The sequence below is a fragment of the Micromonas pusilla genome (assembly GCF_000151265.4).
Source record: "Micromonas pusilla CCMP1545 genomic scaffold MICPUCscaffold_12, whole genome shotgun sequence".
NCBI lineage: Eukaryota > Viridiplantae > Chlorophyta > Mamiellophyceae > Mamiellales > Mamiellaceae > Micromonas > Micromonas pusilla.
This window is the reverse complement of record NW_003315893.1, coordinates 360,988-387,153: the sequence shown is the minus strand read 5'-3', so window position 1 is coordinate 387,153 and position 26,166 is coordinate 360,988. Positions and strand designations below refer to the sequence as shown.

At 68.4% G+C, this 26,166-nt stretch overlaps 14 protein-coding genes across 14 annotated transcripts; 8 read left to right on the top strand and 6 right to left on the bottom strand.

The window, feature by feature from the left end:
- Positions 1-78: 78 nt before the first annotated feature.
- Positions 79-2,603, top strand: MICPUCDRAFT_68616 (uncharacterized protein; the record flags this gene model as incomplete). Its single annotated transcript, XM_003062546.1, has 4 exons — positions 79-693; positions 927-1,058; positions 1,229-1,696; positions 1,870-2,603. The coding sequence occupies 4 exons, from the start codon at positions 79-81 to the stop codon at positions 2,479-2,481; spliced, it is 1,827 nt and encodes a 608-aa protein (XP_003062592.1). The 3' UTR covers positions 2,482-2,603.
- On the bottom strand, positions 1,686-5,175 carry MICPUCDRAFT_52135 (uncharacterized protein; the record flags this gene model as incomplete). The annotated part of the gene is made up of 2 exons (XM_003062314.1): positions 1,686-1,696; positions 1,870-5,175. One exon carries the CDS (start codon positions 5,173-5,175, stop codon positions 2,575-2,577), a length of 2,601 nt encoding a protein of 866 aa, XP_003062360.1. The 3' UTR covers positions 1,686-1,696; positions 1,870-2,574.
- A 141-nt stretch (positions 5,176-5,316) lies between these two features.
- MICPUCDRAFT_52134 (uncharacterized protein) lies at positions 5,317-6,219 on the bottom strand (the record flags this gene model as incomplete). Its single annotated transcript, XM_003062313.1, has 1 exon — positions 5,317-6,219. One exon carries the CDS (start codon positions 6,217-6,219, stop codon positions 5,317-5,319), a length of 903 nt encoding a protein of 300 aa, XP_003062359.1.
- A 180-nt stretch (positions 6,220-6,399) lies between these two features.
- Positions 6,400-7,448, top strand: MICPUCDRAFT_68615 (uncharacterized protein; the record flags this gene model as incomplete). The annotated part of the gene is made up of 1 exon (XM_003062545.1): positions 6,400-7,448. One exon carries the CDS (start codon positions 6,400-6,402, stop codon positions 7,390-7,392), a length of 993 nt encoding a protein of 330 aa, XP_003062591.1. The 3' UTR covers positions 7,393-7,448.
- On the bottom strand, positions 7,391-8,406 carry MICPUCDRAFT_68614 (3' exoribonuclease). Its single transcript, XM_003062312.1, has one exon. It carries the CDS (start codon positions 8,375-8,377, stop codon positions 7,472-7,474), a length of 906 nt encoding a protein of 301 aa, XP_003062358.1. The 5' UTR covers positions 8,378-8,406; the 3' UTR covers positions 7,391-7,471.
- Positions 8,407-9,816: 1,410 nt separating this feature from the next.
- MICPUCDRAFT_68613 (zinc permease family) lies at positions 9,817-10,524 on the top strand (the record flags this gene model as incomplete). The annotated part of the gene is made up of 1 exon (XM_003062544.1): positions 9,817-10,524. The coding sequence occupies one exon, from the start codon at positions 9,817-9,819 to the stop codon at positions 10,522-10,524; it is 708 nt and encodes a 235-aa protein (XP_003062590.1).
- Positions 10,525-10,935: 411 nt separating this feature from the next.
- On the top strand, positions 10,936-13,212 carry MICPUCDRAFT_29182 (sulfate permease family; the record flags this gene model as incomplete). The annotated part of the gene is made up of 4 exons (XM_003062543.1): positions 10,936-11,544; positions 11,734-12,126; positions 12,300-12,736; positions 12,849-13,212. Coding segments are annotated over exons 1-4 (1,764 nt in total), but the record flags the coding sequence as incomplete, so codon positions are not given.
- Positions 13,213-13,616: 404 nt separating this feature from the next.
- MICPUCDRAFT_52127 (uncharacterized protein) lies at positions 13,617-14,988 on the top strand (the record flags this gene model as incomplete). The annotated part of the gene is made up of 2 exons (XM_003062542.1): positions 13,617-14,312; positions 14,500-14,988. 2 exons carry the CDS (start codon positions 13,617-13,619, stop codon positions 14,986-14,988), a joined length of 1,185 nt encoding a protein of 394 aa, XP_003062588.1.
- A 650-nt stretch (positions 14,989-15,638) lies between these two features.
- On the top strand, positions 15,639-18,016 carry MICPUCDRAFT_42163 (uncharacterized protein; the record flags this gene model as incomplete). Its single annotated transcript, XM_003062541.1, has 3 exons — positions 15,639-16,757; positions 16,906-17,100; positions 17,384-18,016. 3 exons carry the CDS (start codon positions 15,639-15,641, stop codon positions 18,014-18,016), a joined length of 1,947 nt encoding a protein of 648 aa, XP_003062587.1.
- A 206-nt stretch (positions 18,017-18,222) lies between these two features.
- MICPUCDRAFT_5836 (uncharacterized protein) lies at positions 18,223-19,521 on the bottom strand (the record flags this gene model as incomplete). The annotated part of the gene is made up of 4 exons (XM_003062311.1): positions 18,223-18,337; positions 18,528-18,739; positions 18,928-19,098; positions 19,267-19,521. Coding segments are annotated over 4 exons (753 nt in total), but the record flags the coding sequence as incomplete, so codon positions are not given.
- A 398-nt stretch (positions 19,522-19,919) lies between these two features.
- Positions 19,920-20,697, top strand: MICPUCDRAFT_29179 (uncharacterized protein). The gene has a single exon (XM_003062540.1). It carries the CDS (start codon positions 20,088-20,090, stop codon positions 20,619-20,621), a length of 534 nt encoding a protein of 177 aa, XP_003062586.1. The 5' UTR covers positions 19,920-20,087; the 3' UTR covers positions 20,622-20,697.
- Positions 20,666-22,559, bottom strand: MICPUCDRAFT_29176 (uncharacterized protein). Its single transcript, XM_003062310.1, has 2 exons — positions 21,784-22,559; positions 20,666-21,439 (listed from the first exon to the last, which is right to left on the bottom strand). The coding sequence occupies exons 1-2, from the start codon at positions 22,504-22,506 to the stop codon at positions 20,753-20,755; spliced, it is 1,410 nt and encodes a 469-aa protein (XP_003062356.1). The 5' UTR covers positions 22,507-22,559; the 3' UTR covers positions 20,666-20,752.
- Positions 22,560-22,718: 159 nt separating this feature from the next.
- MICPUCDRAFT_52121 (uncharacterized protein) lies at positions 22,719-24,116 on the top strand (the record flags this gene model as incomplete). The annotated part of the gene is made up of 1 exon (XM_003062539.1): positions 22,719-24,116. One exon carries the CDS (start codon positions 22,719-22,721, stop codon positions 24,045-24,047), a length of 1,329 nt encoding a protein of 442 aa, XP_003062585.1. The 3' UTR covers positions 24,048-24,116.
- Positions 24,117-24,433: 317 nt separating this feature from the next.
- MICPUCDRAFT_52120 (uncharacterized protein) lies at positions 24,434-26,108 on the bottom strand (the record flags this gene model as incomplete). Its single annotated transcript, XM_003062309.1, has 2 exons — positions 24,434-25,716; positions 25,901-26,108. The coding sequence occupies 2 exons, from the start codon at positions 26,106-26,108 to the stop codon at positions 24,434-24,436; spliced, it is 1,491 nt and encodes a 496-aa protein (XP_003062355.1).
- Positions 26,109-26,166: the final 58 nt, after the last annotated feature.

Here is a 26,166-nt window from a genome sequence, read left to right as displayed (position 1 = left end):
GCGGTCGACTCTGAGGATCCCCCCCCGAGGCGACGCGCGAGGCACACGCTCGCGCGCCGTTGGCGCCCGCCGCGCACGATGGCCGCGCCGGTCGCGTTCGCCGGCGCGCTCGCGCCGTCTCCGCGCGATCGATCCGCGCGCGCGTCGTCGTCCTCGCGCGCGCGCGCGGCGGCGCCGCCGCCGTCCGGTCGTCCTCGGCTCGGCCGAGTGATTCGATCGTCGTCGTCCCCCAGAGATGCGCACGCGTCCCACGACGAGAGCGACGAGAGCGCGGGGCCCCCGCTCGGCGTCGTGCTGACGCACGTCAGCGCCGACTTCGACACGCTCTCCTCCGCGGTCGGGCTCGCGAAGCTGCGCGATCACCGCCTCGGCGCGCAGTGCACGTGCGTCGTCCTCCCCAGGGGCGCGTCGCCTGGGGTGTCGCATTATCTCGCGCTGCACAAGAACAAGTTCCCGATCAAAGAGTTTCGCGCCGTGGACGCTTCTCGGCTCGAGTGGGTCGGCGTCGTCGACGCGCAGCGGCGCGACCGACTCGCGGACTGCGCGAGTTGGCTCGACGACGCGAAGGACGTCGTCGTCGTGGATCACCACGCGCTCGCGACGTCGGACATCGACGCGACGGAGCGGATCATTCAGGAGGTTGGCGCGACGGCGACGGTGGTGGCGGAGATGCTCGAGGCGGAGGACGTCAAGGCGAGTGATATGAGACAGACTGCTTCCCATACGACCGCGTTCGCGTCGTGAACGCCGTTCCTTGAGGACTTTACTTTTTCCCCGCCCGTCGTTTCTTTTCTCCCTACCGTGCGCTTCCCTTTCGACGCGACGCGACGCGACGCGACGCTCGACCGACCGACGCGACGCTCGACTGACATACACGCGTTCGCCCTCTCTCGCGTCGTATACGATACACGACGACGAACGAACAGATCACGGAGGAGGACGCGACGCTGCTCGGGCTCGGGATTCACACGGACACCGGGTCGCTGACGTTCGAGGCGACGACGCCCCGCGACGCGAAAGCGCTCGCGTACTGCCTCGAGCGCGGCGCCTCCCAGAAGGCGCGTTCTGTTATCACACTGGTCCCCATACGACCGCGTCGGCGTGGTGAACGCCGATCCTCAAGGACTTTTGCCGTCGTCTCTCTCCGCCCAGGGTCCCTCGCTTTCAACGCCCGCCCTCGATGCCTTTCAACTCCACCTGACGCCTTTCAACTCCACCCCGATCGCAGGTGCTCGCGGAGTACGTCAACCCGAACCTGACGCCCGAGCAGAGAGAGGTGATCGCGCGAGGTTTAGGCTCGACGCGGCAGACGGAGGCGGAGGGACTCACCATCGCCGCGGTGAACGTGGAGTGCGACGAGTACACGCCCGGGATGGCGACGTGCGCGAAAGAGCTGCTGGACCTCACCGACAGCGACGTGCTCTTCATGGCGGTGTCGTACGTTCACGGGAAGAAGAACCCGTACCGCCACGTCAGCGTCATCGGCCGAGCGAAGCCGGTGAAGACGGTGGACCTGGGGGAGGTACTGACGAACGCGTTCGCGGGCGGCGGGCACCCGAAGGCGGCGTCCGCGGCGTTTCGCATGGACCAGGAGCTGAAGACCGTGGACGCGAACCCGGAGTTGGAGGCGCGGCGCGTCGCGGGCGACATCGACGGGATTCTGGACGTGCTCGTGGGCACCGTGGTGGCGACGCAGGCGCGTTCTTTTCGTCGCACTGGTTCCCATACGACCGCGTTCGCGTCGTGAACGCCGTTCCTTGAGGACTTTTACCGGCGCATCTCTCCGCCCACACCACGGTTTCAATCCCCGCCTTCGACGCCTTTCAACTTCAACTGACGCCTTTCAACTCCACGACCCTCACTCATCAGGTGCCGCCGCAGAAGACGGCGGGGGACGTCATGAAACGCGCGGCGAACGTCGTCAGCGCGCGGCCGTCGATGACGATGGGGGAGGTGGGCGGCCTCCTCGAGAGGGAACACGGGCACAGGTCGTGCCCGGTCATCTCCGACGACGGCGTTCTCGTGGGCGTGGTGTCGATCACGGAGGTTGACGTCGCCGCGATCAAAGGGCAGCTCGATCGGCCGGTGAGCGGGTACATGAAGCTTCGATCTGCGGTCACGCTGACGACGCCCGTGAGCGAGTGCGAGAGGATACTCGTCGAGAACGGCGAGGGGTGCATCCCGGTCGTCGCCAACTACGAGGACGATAAGAAGGCGTGGAAGCTCGCGGGGCTGGTCACGCGAGCGACGATACTCAACACGCACGAGTATTACCGGAGTAAACGCATGAGCGGCGGACGGGGGTTTAAGGGCCCGCCGCCGAAGACGAAGTTCAACGAGGTGTTCTTCGCCGAGGACGTCCTGAGCATGGACTCGATCGACGACGTCGAGGCTGCGCTCAGCGCGCAGGAGAGGGAGTCGCTGGAGGCGTTGCTGCCGCGGGAGGGCGACAAGGGGACGACGAGCGAAGAAGCCTCTTGAAGAGAGAAAGAAAGGAACGCCAACGCTCGCGTCCGTCGCGACGATTGACGCGATACCTAATACGCGCGAAATGACTGACGACGTCTATCGCATCTAGAACTGCTTCGAGATCTTCACCTCCCACCACGCCGCCGCGCGAATTCGCGCGCGGTTGAGCGCCCACGTGGCGGCGGCGAGCGCGACCGCCGCGCTCGCCGCCCTCCCGGGGCGTCGAAGCGAGAGAAAAGACGCCCCCCCTTGCGCGTCTTCGAAGCACTCCAACGTCGGCTCGAGCTTCTCCGACGCGCGCTTCACGATCGCGACGATCGCCTCCACGTCCCTCGCCATCGACTCCGCGTGGTACATCGCGTCCGCGTGCGCGTGCATCGCCGCGGACGCGAGCGCGCGCGTGCGCTTGTACCCGACCACGGCCCATCTCGCGTCGTACTCGTCTCGGTCTCTCGCGCTCGGCAAGAGCCTTCGCTCGGGGTCGTCCCTCACCTCTCTGTCGTCGCCTCTCCACCTGAGCTTCTCCACCGCGCGAAGGACGCGCGTCGCGTCGCGAACCGATCGCGCGATGGATCCGAACACCGCGTTGCGCTCCATCGCGTCCGCGACGTGGAACGGGAGCGTCCGCCGCGCGCCGCCGCCGGAGAGGTCGCCGAACGGATCGTTCCCGACGCTGAACAGGTAGTCTCGAACGACGTCGTTCGCGCTCTCGGACCACGTCAGGTGCGTCGGCGCGACGCCGAACGCGGTGCGCAAGATGGCCGCGGTCAACGGCGCGCGGACGTCCGACGGCTCGAACAGCACGCGCTTCCCCTCGCACGACGACGACGCCGGGAGCGTCGGCGCGAGCGTTCGCACGGCGACGACCATATCCGAGAACGCGACCGCTCGTCGCGCGCCGTCGAAGAGCAGCGGCTCGGATCGCACGAGATCGAAGAGGAACACGGGAACGACGCGTCTGCGTCGTCGTCGCGCGTTTTCTCCACGTCGTAACCGCCCACTTTTATCCGTTTCGAGAATCTCGCCCGACCCCGGCGCGCCGAGCGTCGCGCGCGTCTCCGCCTCGATCCTCCCTCGAAACGCGCGCAGCCAATACCGCAGCTCCGCGGCGTCGAGGAACTCCCTGTGCCTCCCTGACGCGTATTTTGCCGCGACGGTCCCGCGGTCGTCGCCGATCCCGAACCCGCCGGTGGTCCCGGACGGCGCGCCCGCGTGGCGCGCGCTCGCCTTCAGCGCGCGGTACATCGCCGCCGCGCACGACGCGCAGTCGCCGACGCTCACCTCCCGGTCCGTCACCGTCGTCTTCGTCTTCGTCGACGCCGTGCTGGCCCCTTCCGCCCCTCGCCCCTCGCGGTCGCGCGCGCCCGCGCGTCGGTTGAACAGCCGCGTCATCGCGTCCGCGTCCACGCGCGGCGCGCGATCGGCGTTCCCGTTCGGGACGTCCGTGACGCGCAGGATGGCGATCTCGGTCTCGTCCCATTGCGCGCTCGGCGCGCGATCCAACGCGGGCGCGAACAGGTGGTCGCACGCGCGTCGAAGCGCGCCGAGCAGCGGCACGACGAGCGCGGCCGGCCGCGCGCGATGCGCCTCCGTCACCCTGGGAAGCGTCATCCACGCCGCGCCCTCGCCGCCGTCCGCGGGGCCGTACGACGTCGGCCCGGCGGTGAGGTCGATCCACGCGTAGCGGCGATCGGCGACGTACAGCTGGCCGGGGCACGCGCCGACGTTTCCGACGTCGTCGGCACCCCCATCGGCACCCCCCTCCTCGTCGTACGTGTACGCGTAGAGCTTCCCGGACGACAGCGTCCTCGGGTTCATGACGTACAGCGTGAACGCCGCGGCGGATGCCCTCGCGTGATCCGCGCGGATCAGCGCGTCCGCGACGGCGTGCGGGATCGCCACCATGGCGTCGTGCGCGCGGCTCCACCCCGTCGTCTTCGCGCCCTTCGCGCTCGCGGCCGCGCGATCGATCGCGGCGTGGACGTCGCTCGCGAGCGTCTTCGGCGCCTTCGTGACGTGGAAGTAGAACGACGTGGCGATGGGCAGCGAGTGGTTGTGGTCGTGATGATCGCGGTCGCGTCGATCGCGTCGATCGCGTCCACCACCTCCTCCTCCTCCTCCTCCTCCGTCGTCGTCGTCGTCGTCGTCGAACGGCACGCGCAGCGCGTGCGCGCGCACGTCCGCCCTGAGCGCGTCGAGGTACGGCGCGAAGTCTCTCTCGCCCAACCGCACGCGCTCGTTCCCGTCGCCGTCGAAGCCGACGAGCTTGACCTCCACGGTGACCGAGCGCGTCTCCGCGCGATCCCAACGCGCGAACTTTTCCTCGAACGCGCGCCGCCCGCCGCCGCGCGCCGCGCGCGCGCGCCGCCCCGCCGCGCGCCACGCGTCCTTCTCCTTCTCGGACAAGCTCGCGTACGCGTCCAGGCGGCCGAGGGGATCGTCGCGCGCGCGCGCGCTCAGGATCGCCTTCGCCGCGTGCGGGATCTCCGGCGCGAGCGACGACGCGGCGTCGTCCGCGTCGAATCGATCGGCGTCGAACGACGACGACGACGACGACGACGACGACGACGACGACGACGACGCCGCGCGCGCGAGGGAAGGGACGCACGCGAGCGCGGCGAGCGTCGCGAGCGCGAGAAGGGGGGGAATCGCGCGCGCCGGCGCCGCGCCGCGGCGCCGCGGACGTCCCGCGCCCGTCCCGCGCATGTCCGCGCGTCGCGAACTGCGCGGCGGAGAGAGCGCTCGTTCGGTTCAGCAGCAGTCGGCACGTTCGTCGCGTCTAGACTACGGTACGCGCGAGCGCGGCTAACTAAACGGCTACGTCCCCACGCGCTCTCGCGCCCGGCGTCACGACGGGACGTAGTCCTCGTCCTCGTCCTCCTCCTCCTCGTTCTCCGACCCGTCCCCATCGCCGCCGCGCGCCGCGAGCCACGCCGCGAGCGCATCGTCGTCGTCGTCGAAGTCGTCGTCCGAAAACGCGAAGTCGTCGTCGTCGTCGCCGCCGCCGCCGCCGCCGCCGCCGCCCTCGCGATCGCCCTCGCCGCCGTCCAGCTCCACGTCCAGCTGCGCGGCGGTCCTCTCCTCGAAGTACCTCCGCCCCGTCATCTTCATCTTGCCCGGCGCGGCGGACGGCGGCGTCTCCGCGGCGGCCGCGTCGCCGCCGGCGCCCCCTCGCGCGTGAAATCCTTTCGAAAGCCGCGCGAGCGTCTCCTCGGCTTCGAATCGCTCCTCCCACGCGCGCCACGTCTCCGGCGTGACCGGCGTCCCGGTCGCGCGCATCGCTCGCAGCCTCGCCTCGGCCTCCTCCTCCAGACGCGATGCGATCTGCTCCGGGGTCTCCTCGACGACGTCCACGACCCCGGCGCGGTCTCGCATCCACTCCTTGGCGACCTGCGTCAGGTCGTAGATCATCGGGCACCCGACGCTCGTCTCCGCGGCGCGCGTCAGCGCGGCGTGAACGGCGACCAGCTCCGCGTCGAAGAGCCCGTGGACGCTGCGGCACTTCAGGAGCGGGACCTCGTCCGGGTACGACGGCGTGTGCGAGAACACGAGCCCCAAGCGCGCGCGCTGGGACTCGTCGTCCGCGTCCTCATCCTCGCCGTCGCCGAGCGGGGAGACGACGATCTGGTAGCACGGCGCGTGCGTCGCGCCCGGGATGGCCTCGGCGCCGTCGACGAGAGACATGTCGTCCATGAGGATCGACTCCAGGGCCTCGATCTCCATCGCTTGGTCCTCGAGGTGATCCGTCATGACGACCGGCGAGGCGAGACCTGGCGGGCGAGCGCGTCGACGACTGACGTGACGACGACGCGAGGGTTTGGTTCGTTGGAAGCCGAAGAAAACCAACCTCATTATGATCACGGACGGATCTCGCCGTCGTCGTCGCGACGCGCGCGGCACTCGCGGCCGCGCCGGTCGTCGTCCTTCGCGATGGCCGCCACCGCGGACGCGCCGCCGCCCGCCGCGGACGCCGCTGACACGGAAGAGGTCGAGGGCGGGAACGTCCGCGTCGCGCTCCCGAGCGCGTTCCTGGACGACGCCTCGTGCTCGCTCAGCTCCGTCGTGGGCGTGGACGTCTGGCGCGACGTCCTCGACGACGCCGATCGCGCGTCGCTTCGCGCGTTCCTCCCGCGCGCGGACGCGCCGGACGCCGAGATCCACGACCTCCTCGCGAAGCTCTTCGCGACCCCGGGCACGACCGCCGCGCGCGACGCGGAGGCGTTCTTCCATTTCGGCAGCGACGCGACGCGCGCGTGGCGCGAGATGCGCGCGCGCGAGCGGCATCCGGAGTCGATGCGATACCGCGCCGCGATCGCGCGCGTCGAGCGCGGCGCGCACGAGTACGAGACGCGGCTCGCGCACAATCGCGTCGCGCGATCCGCGCTCGGCATGAAGCTCCTGTTCGACGAGGACACGCCCGCGAGGGCGACGCCGGCGGATCGCGCGCGCGCGTGGCGGCGACGAGACGTCACGCCCGAGCTCGAAGAGTTTCGCGGGCCGCCGCCGTCGGGCGCCATGCGGCTGCGGCTGGACGTCGGCGCGGCGACGCCGGCGGAGGACCCGAGGCTCGCGGCGTTGTCGCGCGCGGCGCGCGACGCGGACGACGAGGCCGCGAGCGCGGTGAAGGCGGCGGAGGAAGCCGCGGAGAGGGCGGTGACGGCGGCGAGCGGCGGAGAGATCGGCGGGGGGGAGACGGGCGGCGGCGAAGCGGCGGCGGCGCGCGCGGCGCTCGCGGCTGAGCTGGCCGAGGCGGCGGTGGCGCGCGCGGCGGCGGCGAAGAAGCGCGCCGAGGACGCGCGCGCGGCGCTCTCTGCGGCGAAGCGGGAGATGTGCCCGCCCTCGAGCGGGAAGAAGGCGAAGGTTGAGAAGGTGGTCGGCCCGGAGGGGATCAAAGGGAAGTTCTCGATGTCCGAGGACTTCTGATGAGACGTCTGATAGTTTTTAGGGTTGCGGCTGCGACCGCTGCTACGTTTGGCGCGACGTTCGCTCGTCTCGACTACCTCTACGATACCTCCACCGCGTCGAAGGCGTCGTCGAACGCTTTCTTACACCCCGGGTACCGCAACCGCGCGGCGGCGATGCACTTGATCAGCGTGCTCTCGCTCGCCTCTCGCGTCCCCCCGGGCTTGGACACGCACACGAGGTCTCCGTCTTCTCGCATCACGACGCTCACGACCGACTCCATCAGCGCCTCCTCCTCGAAGTTCGGGTCCACGACGAGCTTCCCGTCGTACTGCCCGATCGTCAGCGACAGCGGGTGCGACGCGACGTCCACGACGCACGCCGCCGCGCTCGTCGACGCGTCGCCGTCGCCGTTCGCGTCCGCGTCGGCGTCGGCGTCGCCGGGTCGGCGTTCGCGCTCGCCGCCGCCCCAGACGAGCTTCCCTCGGTCGTCCACGTCCACGCGCGGCACCTTCGCGTCTTTCAGCGCGCCGACGACCGCGCACAGGGCGGCGTCTAAGATGCCGCCGTCGTGATCGAGCACGTACACGTCGACGCAGACCCGCCACGCGTAGACGCCGCGCTTGATGCACAGCTTGCGAAGGTCCACGACGTTCGCGTCGCGCAGGACGTCTTCGATTCGTCGCGCGCATCGCTGCGACTCCTCCGTCGGCCGCCCCGGCCGCGCGCTCGCCGCGCACATCGGCGGCAGCTCCACGGTGACCTCGACGACGCCGACGTCCGGCGCGGTCGGCTCCGGCGGCGCCGGCTCGAGCTTCGCCGCGGCGAGCGCGGTCGTGCGTCCGATCTTCACGAGCGCGCTGCCGTCCGCGGACGTCACGACGCCGTTCGCGACGGAGACGTCGCGCGCGCGCGCGAGCGGGCGGCCGTCCGGGCGCGTCTCCTCCGCGAGGAACTTGCGGTAGTACTCGTGCGGGTACAGCCGCTTGTACGCCGCCGCCTCCATCGCGTGCGCGCGTCGTGGGAGGGGGCGGGTGTTCGGGCGGAATGACGATCGACGAACGCGTTGGTGGTCCGCTCTTTCATGGAAGAGTCGTAGTCGGTCGGTCGGCCTCCAATTTTATTTAGGGTCTGCACCTGAAAACAAATTTGTGCGCCGCAATTTTTGCCGATCTGTCTTCGGACCCCCGTCATATGACGGTCTATTAACTCCTTACCCGTGAAAATATCTGATCGCGCAAATTTGACACACGCCATTTTCTGACAGCACACGCCATTTATTCCCGCGTCCGTCACTTCCGCTCGCGCCGACCGCACGAGCGCCCTCGAGACGCGACCGTCGTCTCCGAACCCGCTCTCGCCCTCGCCCTCGCGCACGTGCGTCCCCGCCCGCGCGCGTCGCGAGGAACCTCGCGCGACCTCGCGACGGACGCTTGCGTTATTTTTTCCCGGATCGCACGAAACGTCTTTCGGATTAATCATTTTCCCCGCGACTCCCCGTCTCCGCTCCGCTGACGTCCTCCCTCGCTCCGCGTTCTTCTTCCCGCGGCAGCTCGCTCCAGCGATGTTTTCTACTCGCAGCGCGCTCGCGCGCGCGCTCCTCCTCTCCTGCGCCGTTCTCGCCGCCGCGCGCGGCGCGAACGCGGCGTGGGAATGGGAGGCGGCGTACGACGTGACCGAAGCCGACGAGGCGTACTCGCTCAACCTGGCGAAGGCGCCGTCGACGGAGTCCACGATGAAGTTCTGCGTGTACAAGACGACCTCGCTGGACAAGACCGGCATCGAAGCGGTCGAGGACAACTGCGACGAGGACGCGGCGACGAGCGCGATCGCCGCGAACGGCGCGGTCACGACGCTCGCGCAGGGGACGACGTACCAAATCACGATGAACACCGTCTCGTGGCTCAGCGTGTTTAACGTCCAGTTTCCCTCGAACGGGTACTACGCGATGTACACCGAGCACAAGCCGTCGGAGTATTACTTCACCGGCGGGACGGAGTTGGAGTTGCTGAAGGACGCGGAGTCGCACGACGTCGCCGCGACGTGGCGGTCGGACTACGACTACTCCGTCCCGAGTAACCAGTGGCGGAACACCATGCTCGGGTGCCTCGCCGTGTGGGTCGTCACCCTCGCCGGTCTGTTCCTGATCATCAACTCGAAGATTTGGGACGTCATCAAGCCGTACGCGCTGATGTTCGCGTCCGGGACGCTGCTCGCGACCGCGTTCGCGCTCGTGTTGTACGAGAGCAACCATCTCCTCACGGGCTCGGACGAGGGTGAGACTGCTCCCCGTACGACCCCGCACGCGTGGTGCACGCCGTTCCTTAAGGACTTTTCCCGTCGTCACCCTTCACCCGCGCTTCCCTTTCAACGTTTGACCGGTAAGACGTTCGACTGACCGATCGCTTCACCCACGCAGGCCTCGCGTCCGGGAGGTGGACCGCCATGATTCTCGCCGGCTTCCTCACGTCTCCGGTCATCGCGATCCTCTTGAAGCTCGCCCTCCCTGAGATGGCCGCCGACGACGACGACGACGACGTCGAGAAGACGGCGTCGTGCGGCAAGGAGTTGAAGCTGACCAACATCGCGGACGGGTGCTGCGACAACAACGTGAAGGACGCCAACGGCTGCGAGACCTCGCTGAAGAACAAAAACGTACGCGTCCGATTCCTCTTGTCCCTCATCGTGGGCGACTTCTTCCACAACTTCACCGACGGCGTCTTCATCGGCGCCGCGTTCCAGTGCAACGCGACGCTCGCGTGGAGCATCGTCGGCGTCACCGTCATGCACGAGGTCCCGCAAGAGCTCGGCGACTTCGCAGTGTTGAAGAACCAACTCGGGTTCTCAACGCCTGCGGCGCTCCTGTACAACTTCATCGCCGGCTCGTCCGTAATGCTCGGAGGCATCGTCGTCATGTCCTCGAGCGTGAGTGACGTCAGCGTCGGCATGCTTCTCGCGTACGGCGCGGGGAACTACATCTACTGCGCGACGGTGCACATGTTCTCGCAAGGGTCGAAGAGCGCGATTTTCGACGCGAAGCGCCTGTTCGCGTTCGCGATCGGCTGCGTCATCATCGGTCTCATCTTGCTCGACCACGAGCACTGCACGGCGACGTACGGCACCGCCACGGGGGGGGACGCGCACGCGCACTGAGCCGACCGAGCGACCATTTTTATCCGGGACGTGCGTCGGACGCGTCTGACGCGCGGAACGTTTTAATAATTTCAATAAAACGCGCGGCGGCGTCTTCGGTCGAACGAGACGCGCGCGCGCGAGCCCGCTCGCGAGACGGGCCCGCGCGGAGCGAGACGCCGCCGGCCGAGAGATGTTTATGTTATGTTTTCTGCATGTTACTTTTGTTTATTTGTAAATACGCACGCGAGGCACTTTCGTGAGCGCAAGCGAACGCGACGACGCTCGGCGGGTGTCGGACGCGTACAGTACGTGTACGCGTGCCACTGCCCGCGCACGCGGGTGCCCCTGCCGCTGCCTGGCACTCGCGGCGCGGCGCTTCGAAAAAGTTGTGATGACACACGTCGAGAGCAACGTTCACTTCTCGTCACGCGCTTCGTCGTTCGCGCGCTCCACGACCTCCGCGGCATCATGCTCGCGTCCACCCCGCGCGCGCCCGCGCGCGGATTCGCGCTCGCGTCCGCGCCGCGCGTCTCCCGCGCGCGCGTCCGCGCCGCGGCGGCGCCGTCCGCGTCGCCCGCCGCGAAGAGGTCATCATCACCAGGCGACGCGGTCAGATTCGCATTCGCGCGGGCACTCCCGCCGCCTCCGACGCGACGCGCGGGGACGCCTCGCGCGGGGACCCGCGTTTTGTCGAGCGCGGCGACGCCGATAAACCTCGCCGACAGCGCCGACGACGACGCCTTCGACGACGCGCCGTCGACGACGTCCGCGAACCTCGCCGCGCAGATCCTGTCGGGAGTCACCGTCTCCCTCGCGATGGTCCCGGAGTCGCTCGCGTTCACGTTCGTCGCCGGCGTCTCCCCGATCGTCGGCCTCCACGCCGCCGCGATCATGGGACTCGTCACCGCGCTCATCGGCGCGCAGCCGGGCGTCATCTCCGGCGCCGCGGGCGCGACCGCGGTCGTCCTCGCGCCGCTCGTCGCGCGGCACGGCGTCGAGTACCTCTTCGCCGCCGTCGCGCTCGCGGGCGCGACTCAGGCGCGTTCTATACACTGGTCCCCATACGACCGCGTCGGCGTGGTGAACGCCGATCCTTAAGGACTTTTCCCGGCGCGTCTCCCCGCCCACCCCTCGCGTTTAATCCCCGCCCACGACGCCTTTCGACTCCGCTTCTGACGCCTCTTAACTCCACCCCGACGTTCGCTCGTATGGACCCTCGACCCTCAGCTGCTCTGCGGCTGGTTCCGGCTCGGGAAGTTCATCCGGCTCGTCCCGCAGCCGTGCATGATCGGCTTCGTGAACGGCCTCGGCATCGTCATCGCGCGCGCGCAATTCTCCACGTTCGCGGGGCTCGAGTCGTGGGCGCTGTGGCAAGCCGCGGCGCTGACGGCGTTCACGATGGCGATGATCAAGTTTGTGAAACCGCCCAAGGGCGTCCCGTCGCCGCTGGTCGCCATCGCGTCGTGCGCGCTCCTCGTCCGCGGGCTGGGCTTGGACGTCAAGACCGTGGGCGACGTCGCGCGCGTCGCCGGGACGCTCCCGTCGTTCCACCTCCCGAGCGTTCCGATGACGTTCGAGACGCTCGCGATCGTCGCGCCCGTCGCGTGCTCCGTCGCGGCGGTGCGTCATCAGTCGGACAGCGACCGCTTCGCGTCGTTTGATTCGCCCACCCCGCGCTCGACCCGGTCGGTTTGGTTTCAACGAACGCGACGCGACGCCCCTTTCGACTGACCGAGCCCTCGTCGCCCTCGTCGCGCTCGTCGCCCTCGTCGCGCTCGTCCGCGCGCGCGCAGGTGGGACTGATCGAGACGCTGCTCACGCAGCAGCTCGTGGACGACGTCGTCGGGACTCGCACCGCGACGCACACCGAGTGCATATCGCAGGGCGTCGCGAACGTCGCGTGCGGCTTCGCCGGCGCCATGGGCGGCTGCGCGATGATCGGGCAGTCGATGTTGAACGTCGAGAGCGGCGGGCGGACGCGCGTCAGCGGGGTGACGTGCGCGCTCGCGATTCTCGCGTACGTCACGTTCGGATCGGGGTTCATCGAGAGAGTGCCGATCGCGGCGCTCGCGGGGACGATGCTGTGCCTCGTCTTGGACATCTTCGACTGGACGAGTTTCTCTCGCGTGACGAAGATCCCGCGCACGGACGCGATCGTTCTCGCGCTGGTGACGTGCGTCACGGTGTTTACGAACCTCGCCGTCGCGGTGTTCGCCGGCGTCGTGCTCAGGTGCGTTCTGTACAAAAGTTTTTCACCCATCGCATCGCCCGGTTTCAACATTTGATCGCGTGGGTCCCTTTCAACTGACCGGTGAACTTTTTTTGTATGGAACGACCCTCAGCGCGCTCGGGTACGCGTACAAGGCGTCGAAGCAGATTTCGGCGACGAAACGCGTGGACGAGAGAGGCCGGACCGTGTACGCCATCGAGGGCCCGCTCTTCTTCGGCTCCGCGACAACGTTCGCGCGCCTCGTGGACGCGCGCGAGGAGAGCAACAACAAAATCGTGTGGGACTTCGCCGGGTGTAAGGTTTGGGACTCCACCGCGGTGAGCGCGTTGGACGACGCCGCGGCGAAGTGCCGCGAGCGGGGGAAGGCGGTCGTCCTGAGACACCTGTCGCCGTCGTGTGCGGCGCTGCTGCGACAGTGCGGTGACCTCGTGGAGGTGAACGTGGAGGAGGATCCGATATACGCCGTCGCCGCGGATTACGACGACGACGCGCTGACGAAGACGTCGCCGATGACGATTCAGGTGCCGGAGATCTCGAAGCACGAAGACCAGCTCGAGGACTGGCAACAGAGCGCGTTGCGGCGGCAGTTCAAGCGGTGACGCGCGCGCGCGCGATGCGATGCGCCGACGACGCGAAATTTGATGTGTGCGCGACGTACTGTAGAAGAAGTTGACCGCGAGTAGCGCGGGGATTGTGATGACCTTTGTGCGACGCGAACGACGCGAGCGCGCGTCGCCGTCGTCGCCGAAATCTGTCGTCACTCATCCACAGAGTCATCCAGTCACGCCGCGCTCATCATCCCTCGGCCGATCTCCCCGTCCATTCCGCGGGCGCCCGCCCCCGGGGTCCGTTCCCGTTCGCGTTCGACGCGAACGCCGGGATGGCTCCGTGGAGGCGACTGAGCCGGGAGTGGTCGCGCGCGGTCGCGCGCGCGGCGGCGGCGACCGGCGCGCCGCCGCGCGGCGTCGCGCGTCGCGCGCCCTCCGCCCTCCTCGAGTCCGGACGCCGCGTCCGCGAGTCGGACGACGCGGGGACGAGCCTCGTCGCGCGCGCGGCGTCGTTTCATCGCGCGGCGTCGCGTCGCTCCGACGCCGTCGCCGCGTCGCGGTCGTTGTCCTCCTCCGCGCGCGTTGACGCGACGTCGACGGCGTCCACGTCCAGAGGCGGACTTCGCGGCGTCGCGAAACCCCCGGAGTCGCACTTCGTCGATCGAATGTCCGCCGCCGCGAGCGCGAGGGACCACGCCGCGGTGTTCGAGATTTTCTCCGAGATGTGCGAGCACTACCCGGAAGACCCGGGCGCGGAGGCGTACGACGTCTTGCTGCAGTGCGCATCGCGCGAGGGCGACCCGGAGACCGCGCTGGAGCTCATCGAGGCGATGTGCGCGCGCGGGCACGAGCCCACGGCGCTCACGCACGAGCTGGTGGTCGTCGCTTATAATCGCGCCGGGGACGTCGCGAAAGGCCTCGAGTGGCTCGTCCTGCTCTCGGAGACCGAGAACGAGGACTTCATGCGCCGCGACGCCGTCGGGGTGTTCGACGCGGTCCTCCTCGGCGCCGCGAACGTCGCGGATCAGGTGCGTTCTATACACTGGTCCCCATACGACATCGTTCGCGTGGTGAACGCCGATCCTTAAGGACTTTGCCCGGCGTCTCTCTACGCCCAGGGTCCCTCGCTTTCAATCCCCGCCCTAGATGCCTTTCAACTTCAACTGACGCCTTTCAACTCCACCCCGACATTCGCTCGTATGGAATGGCCCTCAGGACGCGTTCCGGCGGTGCCGCGAGCTGATGCGAAAGTTTCGTTGCGCGCCCACCGAGCGCACGCTCGAGGCGTATCTCAAGATGGAGAGCAAGATTGGCACGAGCGCGAGCGTGGACGCGGTGTGGAATCACGACCACTTCAAACACCTCAACCCGTGGCGCCGGTCGCCGCGGTCGCGATGCCGCCTCGTCGAGGCGCACGCGCTCGTCGCGACGTTCACGCTGAAGCGACGCGACGCGCGCCGCGGCGGCCGCGGCGACGACCCGGCGCCGCCGCCGACGCTCGTCGCCGCCGCGAGCGAAGACGCAGCGGGCGACGGGACGCCGCCGCCGGCGAAGATGATATCGATGACGTCGGAGTCCGTGCGCGCGCAGATGGCCGCCGCGGACGCGCGCGCGAGAGGTCGGAGAGCGTTGGACGCGCTGAAGGCGCGTTCTATACACTGGTCCCCATACGACCGCGTCGGCGTGGTGAACGCCGTTTCTTAAGGACTTTGCCCGGCGCATCTCTCCGCTCATCCCTCGCTTTCAATCCCCGCCCTCGACGCCTTTCAACGCCAACTGACGCCTATGAACTCCACCCCGACATGTCCCTGAAGGCTGCCGTCGTCGTCGTGCCGCCGCGTCGGGAGACCATGGCGGAGACGGCGGAGAAGGACGCGGAGATTCGCGACGCCCTCCGCGCGTTCGTCGCGTCCGGCGACGACGAGCGCGTCTTCCCCGGGGAGTACACCAGGAGAGATCGGTGGGCGGTGCACCGCGCGTGCGCGAAGATGGGAATGAAGAGCGCGTCGAGGTTGGTGAGAGAGGAGAAAGAGGGCGGGAAAAAAAGCATCGCGAAACGCGTCGTCGCGATCAGACCGCCGCCGGGGGAGACGGTGCCGCCGCCGCCGCCGCTGCCGAAACCGCTCGTGACGCATCCGCGGGACTTGCGCGACGCGATCACCGCGCTCGCGAACGCGCACGCGACGATCGGCGACAGCGACGGCGTCCGCGCGTTGATGGACGAGCTCGCGCAGACGGGTGAGACTGCTTCCCATACGACCCCGTTCGCGTGGCGCGCGCCGTTCCTTAAGGACTTTTCCCGTCGTCACTCTTCACCCGCGCTTCCCTTTCAACATTTAGGGGTGGAGCCGGATATGTACGTGTTCAACGCGCTGCTGCGATCGGAAGCCGCCGAGAAAGCCGCGGCGGCGTCGAATATGAACGCGAAATCGACAGCCGACGGCGTCGGCGCCGCGACGGACGACGACGACGACGACGACGACGAGCGCGAGGTGGACGTCCATCGTCACAAAGGGTGGGGTGTGACCGACACGAAGCAGCCGTTACAAGACGCGGTGATGCGCGTGGAGAACGCGATGCGGACGATGATCGAGGGCGGGGTCGAACCCGACTTGCACTCGTTCATGGCTCTCCTCGGCGCGTACGCGAAGATTGGGGACATCGCGAGCCAGGGCGACGCGCTCGTGGGGATGCAGCAGCGGTCGATAACGCTCGATACTTGGGCGTTTAACACGCTTCTGCGAGCGTGCGCGGTGGCGTGCGACCTCGACTCGGCGATGAAAATTCGATCGCAGATGCGCGTCTCCGGCGTCGCGGCGGACGACATCACGTTCCTGCACCTCTACACCGCGTGCGCGCGCCGCGCGCGCCAAGTCGCGCAGATGCTCGGAGACGCTTACGCGGACGAGGAGACGACGGCGTCCGCGGGCGTAGTTTGGGACGACGACGGCGCGTGGGACGACGACTTCGGCCCGGGCGAGAGCGCGCGCGGTCGAAAAAGACGCGTCAAGGCGGAGTCGCACGCCGCGTTGACAGGGACGTTGATCGCGCCGCCCGCGATCGTCGGGGTCAAGGACGTCGCGTCGCTCGCGGCCGCGGCCGCGGCCGAGGGGATCTCGTCGATGCGAGGGATGATCGCGCGCGGCGGCGGCGCGGACGCCGACGAGCTCAAGAAGGCGTGTCCGTACGAAGCCGTCCGAGGCGATCTCGACGCCGCCGCGTCCGGTGGGTCCGGCGGGTCCGGCCGGCGGCGCGCCGTCGCGTCCGTGTCGAACCCGGGCCCGCGGGGCGAGCCCCCTGAGCTCGCGCGCGCGAGAAACGCGCTCTTCGCGTTCAGGGACGACATGACCGAGGCTGGCGTCGCGTTCACCCCCGCGTGCGCGTCGGCGCTCATAAACACGCTGGGGTCGCTCGGCGAGTTCGACGCGATGATGCAGGCGCGTTCTATCTCACACTGGTCCCCATACGACCGCGTTCGCGTGGTGAACGCCGATCCTCGAGGACTTTCTCTCCCGGTGGCGTGTCTCTCCGCCCAGGGTCCCTCGCTTTCAATCCCGACACACCGCGTTGCCTTTCAACTCCGCTTCTGACGCCTTTCGACTCCGCCTTTCGACGACGCAGTTTCTTCGATCGCCGCCGCCGGGGCTGGAGCCGAACGCGCGCATGTACACGAACGCGATCCACGCGCTCGCGCGATCGCAGCACCACTGGAGACGCGACCGCGGCGGTCGCTACCTCGGCAGCGAGGAAGACACCGGCCCGATCGCGGCGTTGAAGCTCGCGGACGAGATGATCGCCTCCGGGTTGAAGTTTCAGGTGCGTTCTATACACTGGTCCCCATACGACCGCGTTCGCGTGGTGAACGCCGATCCTTAAGGACTTTGCCCGGCGCGTCTCTCCGCCCAGCCCCCGCTTTCAATCCCCGCCCTCGATGTCTTTCAACGCCAACTGACGCCGTTGAACTCCGCCCCGACATTCGCTCGTATGGAACGACCCTCAGACGAACACGTTAAACGTCGTGTTGCACGCGTGCGGGAAGATGAAGGATCACGACCAGGCGATGTCGCGGTTCGACGCGCACGTCAACGACGGCGGCGAGGTAAACATGGACTCGTTCAACATGCTGTTCAAGTCCGCGCTGGAGATCAACGCGTTCGCGCAGCTCGCGGGGGAGATCAAGGCGTCGTACGACGAACACGTCGAGAGAGGCGACGCGCACTCGGGCGGATTTCAAAACCGCGCGATGCTCCCGAACGCCTTCACGGAGCAGATCCTTCGACGGACGGTGGCCAAGTCGCACGCGACGGACGCGCACGTCGCGCACGAGCTCTTGGTGCAGTTCGGGTTCGAGAAGCCGGACGAGATCGACGACGGCGCGTGGATGTCGTTGGACGAGCGCGCGGCGTTGAAGCGGGGCGGGGGAGGGGGGTCCTACGTCGGGCCGGGGAGTCGGAACGACTTGGACCGGTACGGCGACCTGAGCGACGAGGCGTTCGATGACGTCGATCGCGACGACGACGGCGACGACCGCGCGTCGACGGGGGATTGGGGGTTGGACGAGCACGGGGAGTGGGGGCCGCTTTCGTCGGACGACGACGACGCGAGCGGCGGCGAAAGTGAAAGCGGCGAAAGCGAAAGCGACGGCGACGGCGACGGCGACGGCGACGGCGAAAGCGACGGCGACGGCGACGCCCGGCGCGCGTCCAAACGGCGGTGGGGGCGCAAGAGCTGAAGAACGCGCGTGTGTCTCTTAAAAGCTCGAGAAGAGAACGCTCCCTTCCGATGAATTCGTCGTCGTTACACACGTCGCCCGGGCGTCTTCATTCATCACACCGCGAGCGTCACCCCAACCGGAGCGTGATCGCTGACGCCGACGGTGATCGCGTCCAGCACGAACCCGTCCACGACCTCCGCGACGTCGCACCTGCTCCCCCCGCTCAAGATGTCGTTCGACGCCACGAAGTAGTCCAACCGCAGCCCGCGATTCACCGGTCGGTTCCCAACGCGCTGGCTCCAGTACGTGAACCACCCGGTCGCGTCCGGGTGGAAGTGTCTGAGGGTCGTTCCATACGAGCGATTGTCGGGTTGGAGTTCAAAGGCGTCAGGTGGAGTTGAAAGGCGTCGAGGTCGGGGATTGAAAGCGAGGGGTGGGCGGAGGGATGCGCCGGGCAAAGTCCTTAAGGATCGGCGTTCACCACGCCAACGGGGTCGTATGGGGACCAGTGTCTAGAACGCGCCTGAACGTGTCCGACATCCCCGGCGGCGTCCCCGCCGTCGCCAACAGCTCGCCGAACGCGGCGCGCTCCTCCGGGGTCGTCCCCGCGCTCTTCTTCACGTGCGGCGCGCCGACGTTGTAGATGTCCGCGTCCAGATGCGCGACGTTGAGGTCGCCGCCGAAGACGACCGGCTTGGACGCGCACAGCGACGTCAAGTACGCGCGAACGTCCGCCTCCCACTCGCCCACGCGGAATCCGAGCCGGTCCAGTTTCATGCCTGATTGGTGGGCGTTCGATCGGTGGGCGACGTGGCGTGGCGGGAGGTGATGTGATTGGTTAGTTATTTGATGACGTGTACGTTTCATTGGACGAGAGAGAGCGACGGAGAGGGCGCCGGCGAAAGTCCTTAAGACACGGCGTTCACGACGCGAACGCGGTCGTACGGGAACCGGTGTGATGACAAGGACGCACCCGAGTTGGGGACGTACGCGAGCACGAGCCAGTGCGTCTCGTACTCCATCGTGAGCAGCCGCCCCTCGTCCACGTGCTTCCCGATCGCGTGGCCGTTCCCGCCGAGGCCTTCGACGACGCCGAGGAGCTTCGGTTTGGACGCGAGCGACGCGTCGGACGGCGGCGGGCGCGGCGCGGCGGCGACGAAGCCCGCGAGGGTGCCTTGTTTTTGTCGTCGCGCGTCGTCGTCGTCGCTCTTCGCGTCCCCGTCCCCGTCCCCGTCCCCGTCCCCCTCGATCGGCGCGCGCGCGATGACCGCGACGCCGCTGTACCCTTTCTTCTTCGTGCTCACCGCGAAGCGCACCGTCGGATACTCCGGCAGCAGCGTCTTGAGCTTCGTCGTGAGGTCGCTCACGTGCACGTCCTGGAGCTTGTGCTCCTGCAGGCAGAGCACGTCCGGTCGCTCGGCGTCTACGATCGCGCGGAGCGTCCCCGGGTTCTTCTCCATGAGCGCGCGCAGGCCGGCGACGTTCCACGCCAGCGCCTTGAACGTCGCGCGGCCGTCGGGGGTCTTCGTTTCGAGGGGTTGTAACCGCCGCGGCGCGGGCGTTTGCGGGAAGGTCCCCTCCGGGTACGGCGGCGGCTTCTTCGTCGCGGCCTTCTTCGCCTTCTTCGCCGCGGGAGGCTCGGACGGGTCCGGGGAGCCCTTCGCGGCGGCCGCGGCGGCGGCGGGGGAGGAGGAGGATCCCATGCGCGCGATGAGGCGTCTCGTCGGCGACTGCTGCGCGAATCGAACGAGGGCGGGCGACGACAGCGCCGCGCGCATAGCACAGTGCGCGATCGCCGCGCGAACAGAACGATCTGTTGTTGGTTCGTCCCGCGCGCGTTTCCAGATTTCATTCATCCGCCCGCCCCGAGGGTTCCGCCGCGGCCGGGCTCTCGCACTCGCCCGCGCGCGTCCCGACGATGGCGTGCTCGCGCGCGAGACTCGCGACGCTCTCGTCGCGCGGCGCGTCCGCGCTCCGCGGATCCTCCGCGTCGTCCTCGTCGGCGCGGCGCGCCCCCGCGGCGTGGAGGACCGCCGTCGCGACGCCCGCGAAGACGGTGCCCAAAAACGCAGGTAACAACATTCGAGCGATGGCGACCGGAGGGAACAACGTCGACGCCGCGAGGAGGAAAGCCGCGACGAGGGCGTACAACGCGCTCCCGATGAAGCTCGTGATCGTCAGCAAGGGCGGCGGCGCGAGCGTTGACGCCGCGTGCGGGGAGTGGGCGGACAAGATCCGACGCTACGCGCCCTTCGACGAGATCGTCGTCCGGCCCAATCCGAAGAACGCGAAGGACCCGCGAGCGCAGCTGGAGGCCGAGGGCGAGCGGGTCATGCGACACGTCGACGCGCGAGATTTCGTCGTGCTCATGGACGAGCGCGGGAAGGACCTGAGCTCGGAGGCGCTCGCCGCCGTGGTCGCGGACGTCGGCGACGGCGGGCACTCGGGGATCGTGTTCTGCGTGGGGGGGCCGTTCGGCCACGGCGACGCGGTGACGCGAAGGGCGGACGCGAGAGTGCGACTGAGCAGCATGGTGATGAACCACCAGGTGGCGAGGATCGTGCTGCTGGAGCAGGCGTACCGCGCGCACACGATATTGCGGGGGGAGCCGTACCATCATTGATGATTCGGGAGAGCGGGCTCGGAGGAGGTCCCGAGGGTTTATTAGGAATGGTTTGAAACTCCGGCTACAAAATAATGACGACGTCGTCGAGTCGACTCCTATGCCTACTACAGTACGGTACCCTCGCGCGTTCACTTCCGCTTCACGAGCAGCGCGCCGCTCTCGAGATGCGGCGTGTACGGAAACTGATCGAACACCGCGAACCGCTTGATCTCGTGCGTTTCCGCTAAGATCCTGCAGTCCTCCGCGAGCGTCTTCGGGTTGCACGAGATGTATATGATCCTGTCGAACCGCGACGCGAACTTGGACACCTCCTCGCCCATCCCCGCCCTCGGCGGGTCCACGAGGAGCGTCCTCAGATCGTACGCGCTCAGATCATCCAACCCCGCGTTCGTCATCCGCTCGTACTTCTTCCCGCTGTCCAGGACGAGGACGAGCTCCTCCGCGGAGAGTCTGACGACTTTCGCGTTGGTCGTCCCGTTCGTCTCAAAGTTTTCAACCGCCGCCGCGACGGACACTTTGCTCATCTCCGTCGCGAGGACGTTGAGATACAACGGCGCGAGCGCGACGGTGAAGTTGCCGTTGCCGCAGTACAGCTCGAGGAAGTCGTCGTCGCGTCGTCGCGGGCGCGCGCCGGCGGGACCCGACCCCGACCCCGGCGCGCGCGCGTCGTCGACGGAGACGTCCCTCGCCCACTCGAGCATCTTCTCGCACGTCCCGCTGTTCGGCTGCGTGAAGCCGCCCTCGAGCTGCTTGTACGTGAACTTCTCGCCGTCCACGGTGAGGGTCTCCATCACGAACGGGTTTCCGAGGACGATCTGGTGGGGCGACGCGACGTCAGAGAGAGAAGAGCGGAGGGGGGAGAAACAAAGAGAAGGCAAAAAAAAAAATCGCCGTCGAATTCCTCAGTGGGTGGTGCATGAACGTGGTCATCACCGCGCCGAGGCGCTAAGTAGATGATTCTATGGTATGATTCATGGTTTCTCGTCACCGGAACCGAACGAACGAACGAACGAACGAACGAACGAACGAACGAACGAACGAACGAACGAACGAACGAAACGCTGAGAGAGCGTTGAGCGTCGAGCGCCGCGCGAAACGAGCCGGCCGAACGCGAAAACGTCGCCGCGCGAACAAAACAAAACAGGACGAATCTCTCCACGAGACGCGCCTTTTGCTTCCTGCTCCGACCGATGACGCTGACCTTCATGCGCTGCCTCGCTTCCTCCGCGGCGGCCTCCCATGCCGCGTCCAACGGGCGGTGATACAGCATGCTCACCAGCGCGTCGTCCGTGCCGCTCGTCGTGAGAAAGTTCACCTGGAACAGCTTGCGACGCAGCGCCGGCTCGTCTTTAATCTCGCGCAGCACCTCCTTCATGAGCGAATTGATCCGCTCGCTGCCCATCGGGAACGTCTCGATCTCCACCGGCGTCTTCGGGTCCTCGTTGTCGAACATCGCCATGAACGACTTGTCCCCCGCGTGCCACACCCTGAACTCCGCGCGCATGCGAAAGTGATGCTTCTTCGGGGACTCGAACACCTCGATCTCGTCCGGGAGCGGCACCGCGATCTTCGCGGCTTCGATAGGTTTACCGCCGCCGGCGCCGTCGTCCCTCTCGGGCGACGCGTCGAAGCACGCGCGCGCGTCCGCGATCTTGACGTCCAGCTCCGCGCGGTACGTCTCCGGTCGCACCTCGACGTTGAGACCCGCGCGGACTTTCGTCGGGTCGTGCGGCTTCTTCGGCTTCTTCGCGCCTCGGAAGCCGTGCGCGAGCGGTCGCGCCGCCGATCGCTTCGGCGGATGCGACGACGACGCGGCGGCGCCGCTGAGGAAGCGACGCGCGGTCGCGCGGAGGCCCGCGGCGCCGCTCGCGGTCGCGCGCATCGCCTCGTCGTCTCGCGGGTCTTCCCGCGCTTTCGCCGTCGACCCGGCCGGCGCGCGGGGCATATTGACCCCGCCGCCGCGTCGCCGCGCGAAGACGACGACGTGCGAATCGAGTGAGTCCCGACGCGCGACGAGTCAGCAGGTCGCGCCGGAGATCGATCTGATCGTCATCAAAAGGACTCGCGCTCGTCGCGTCGTCGTCGTCAGACCAGATGCGCGCCGGCTTCTTCGGCGCGCCGCCGCCGAACCGGCGCGATCCTCCTCCGCGCGAACCCACGCCCGCGCGGACGGACCACACCCTCGGCGCCGCCTCCCTCGACGCGCTCGTGCGCTCGGAGTGGCCGCACGGGCACCTCTACGTCCCGAGCTCAGGTGCGTTCTATACACTGGTCCCCATACGACCGCGTCGGCGTGGTGAACGCCGATCCTTAAGGACTTTTGCCGTCGTCTCTCTCCGCCCACCCCTCCCTTTCAATCCCCGCCCCTATGGCGCCTTTCAACTCCACCTGACGCCTATGAACTCCACCCCGACATCGCTTTGTATGGAACGACCCTCAGACGGCCACGACGACAACCTCATCGTGCTCCTACACGGCCGCGGCGACTCCGAGCGGCCGTTCGCGTCGCTCGCGCGCGCCATGAAGCTCCCGTGCACCGCCGCGCTCGCGCTGCGCGGGCCGCGGGAGGTGCCGTTCACGGACGGCGGCAGGGAGTGGTTCGCGCGAACGGACGACGCGACGTACGAGGAGATTAACCCGCTCGAGGTTGTCGTCGACGCCGTCACGGGTGAGGAAACGCCGACGCTGCGACGCGTCGAGTCGTTGGACGCCGTCGTCCATCGCGTCGCGTCGCTGATCGACGCGTTGGCGCCGGTTATGAGTAGTAGTAACTCCGGCGGCGCGACGCAGGTGGGCGGCGCGTTCGGACGACGGTGGCGACCCGACCGCGTGCACCTCTTTGGATTCTCCGACGGCGGCGTCGTCGCGCTCGAGACGGCGCTGCGACGCGTCGGCGACCGGAGGCTCGGCGGGTGCGCGGTCGTGTGCGCGGCGCTGCTTCCCGAGGTGCTCTCGGGGAAACGCGCGCGCGGGGACGAGGAGGCGTGCCTGGAGCGGTTCCCGAGGGACGCGCGCGCGCCGACGCCGTTGACGCTCACGGCGGGCGAGTTGGACGACGTGACGACGGCGGCGGCGGTGACGGCGACGGCGGCGTTCGCGCGCGCGAGGAACCCCGGGTGCGTCGCGGACGTGCACGTCGTCCCGGGGAAAGGCCACGGGATGATGAAGGACGCGTGGGAGACGCGGAAGTTGATGGCGTTCTGGGGAATGACGCTCGCGATCCGACCGAGAGGCGCGATGGGACGGGACGTCATCGAGGTTGGCGGCGACGGCGGACGCGGCGACCGCGTCGTCTCGGTGACGCGCGAGAGGTTCCCGGGGGACGACGACACGGAGGTCACGACGAGCTTGGGCGAGTGTTATCCTTACCAGGTCGTTCGAACCGCGATGGACGAGAAACTCCCGGCGTGGGACGTGGACTGACGAGCGACGTCGCGTACGTAGCGTAGTCGTAGCGGAAGGTAGCTCTTTGTAGGAAGCGTTGGGTACGGTACGCGTAGTCGTCGTCGCGTCGTCCTTCACGTCGTGTCTACTCCCATCGCGCGATCTCGCCCAGCAGTCGCTCCAACTCCTTCGGCGCGCGCCTCCCCGCCGCGATATCCGCCTCCAGCGCGCTCGCCTCCCCGCCCGCGCCGGTCGCGGCCGCCTCGAACGCCCGCGTCTCCTCGTCGCTGAGGGTCGTTCCATACGAGCGAATGTCGGGGTGGAGTTGAAAGGCGTCAGATGGAGTTGAAAGGCGCCGAGGTCGGGGATTGAAAGCGTGGAGTGGGCGGAGAGATGCGACGGGCAAAGTCCTTAAGGAACGGCGTTCACCACGCCGACGCGGTCGTATGGGGACCAGTGTATAGAACGCACCTAAACGGCGGGTTCAACATCTCGCGCGCGCGATCCGCGCCGTACGCGTCGACGAATGCGAAGAGCGTCGTCTGAAACACGTCCGCGAGCGCCGCCGCCGCGCGCGCGGCATCTCTCAACCCCGGGACGCGCGGAGGCTTCGACGTCGCCCTCGCGCCGACGCCCGGCGCGACGCTCGTGCCCGCGCGCGCGCACTCCTTGCACGCGTGCGTCGCCGCGAGGAGGACGCGGAACGCCGCGCCCGCGTCTGGCATCCTTCGACGTCCCGCCGCCGCCGACGACGCCGCGCGCTCGATCTCCATGCCTTCCGGGGAGCACGCGAGCGCGGCGGCCGCGCGCGCGCCCCACGCCGCGAGCTGCCCGTGCGCCGCGAGCGACGCGCGCGCGTCCGCGCACGCGACGCCGACGGAGTCCATCTGTCGACGAAGCGCCGCAGACGCGTCGTCGTTCCGGGCGAAGAAATTGTTCAGAAAGCCGACGTCGTCGCCGGCGTTCGCGCGCGCGCGGCCGTCGCCGTTCATCCCGTGGGAGCCGTTCATCCCGAAGAACCCCCATCCCGGGCCGCCGTCGATGCCGGCGACGTCGCCGGCGAGCGGCGCCGGCGACGGTTTCGGAAGCGGCGCGACGGCGTCCATCGGCATCCCCCAGTCGTCCGCGAGCATGCTCCACGCCGCCGCGTTGGCGCGGTCGCCCGCGCCGACGCCGACATCTCGAAACGGCTCGCGCGAAGACGTTTTCTGGCCCTGATGAGAAGACCTCGCCATCGCCCGCGTCTCCATCGTCCTCGGAGAAGAAGAAGAAGAAGAATAAGACGACGACGACCCCTTCCCTCCGTCGCGCCGCGCGTCGCCGAGACCACCTCCTCCTCCGCCGCCGCCGCCGCCGTTCTCGCGCACCCTCACGCCCGCGGGGCCGCCCGTTCGCAGCCGAACCCCCGCGTTCCTCCCGGCGTCGCGTCGACGATCGGATGGCAGGAAGAACCCGCCGCCGACGCCGCCGAGGCCGACGCCGCCGCTCCCGAGTCCGCCACCCCCCGCGCGAAGACGACCCGTCGAATGCGACCCCTCCGACGCCTTCTCCGCCGCGTCCAACGCCGCGCGGATCGCCGCGACGACGCTCAGCACCGGCGCGAGCGCCGCCGCGAGCGCGGGAGCGTACGCGCCGTCCTCCGCGCCGGCGGCGATACGCCCGCGCCGCGACGACTCGTATCTTCCATCGTACTCGTACTCGCCGCCGCCTGAGGGTCGTTCCATACGAGCGAATGTCGGGGTGGAGTTGAAAGGCGTCAGTTGGAGTTGAAAGGCGCCGAGGGCGGGGATTAAAAGCGAGGGGTGGGCGGAGAGAGACGCCGGGCAAAGTCCTTAAGGAACGGCGTTCACCACGCCGACGCGGTCGTATGGGGACCAGTGTATAGAATGCACCTGATCCGTCGTCCCCGAGCAGCAGCCGCCGGCGACCGCCGCCGCCCGTCTCCGCGACGTCGCACAAGTCGCGATACGCCGCGTGCTGCGCGAACGGCTTGTCCGCGCGCGTCAGCGACGCGAGCAGCGGCGCGGACGCGACGACCGCGCCGCGCTCGAGCGTCTGCGGGAGAAACGCGTAGGGTTCCGTGTGCACGACGCGCGCCATCGCCCGCGCGAACGTCACGGAGGACGCGACGACGACTCCGGCGAGCGCCGAAGGCGAC

What these genes read in the sequence shown, in the direction of transcription:
- MICPUCDRAFT_68614 (XM_003062312.1), bottom strand. Translation starts at nt 8,377, where the DNA reads ATGGAGGCGGCGGCGTACAAGCGGCTGTACCCGCACGAGTACTACCGC.
- MICPUCDRAFT_29176 (XM_003062310.1), bottom strand. Translation starts at nt 22,506, where the DNA reads ATGCGCGCGACCGCGAGCGGCGCCGCGGGCCTCCGCGCGACCGCGCGT. An exon ending in GGAAGCAAAAGGCGCGTCTC is followed by an intron (nt 21,440 to 21,783) that starts GTGGAGAGATTC and finishes TCGCCCCACCAG; the next exon opens with ATCGTCCTCGGAAACCCGTT.
- MICPUCDRAFT_29179 (XM_003062540.1), top strand. Translation starts at nt 20,088, where the DNA reads ATGGCGACCGGAGGGAACAACGTCGACGCCGCGAGGAGGAAAGCCGCG.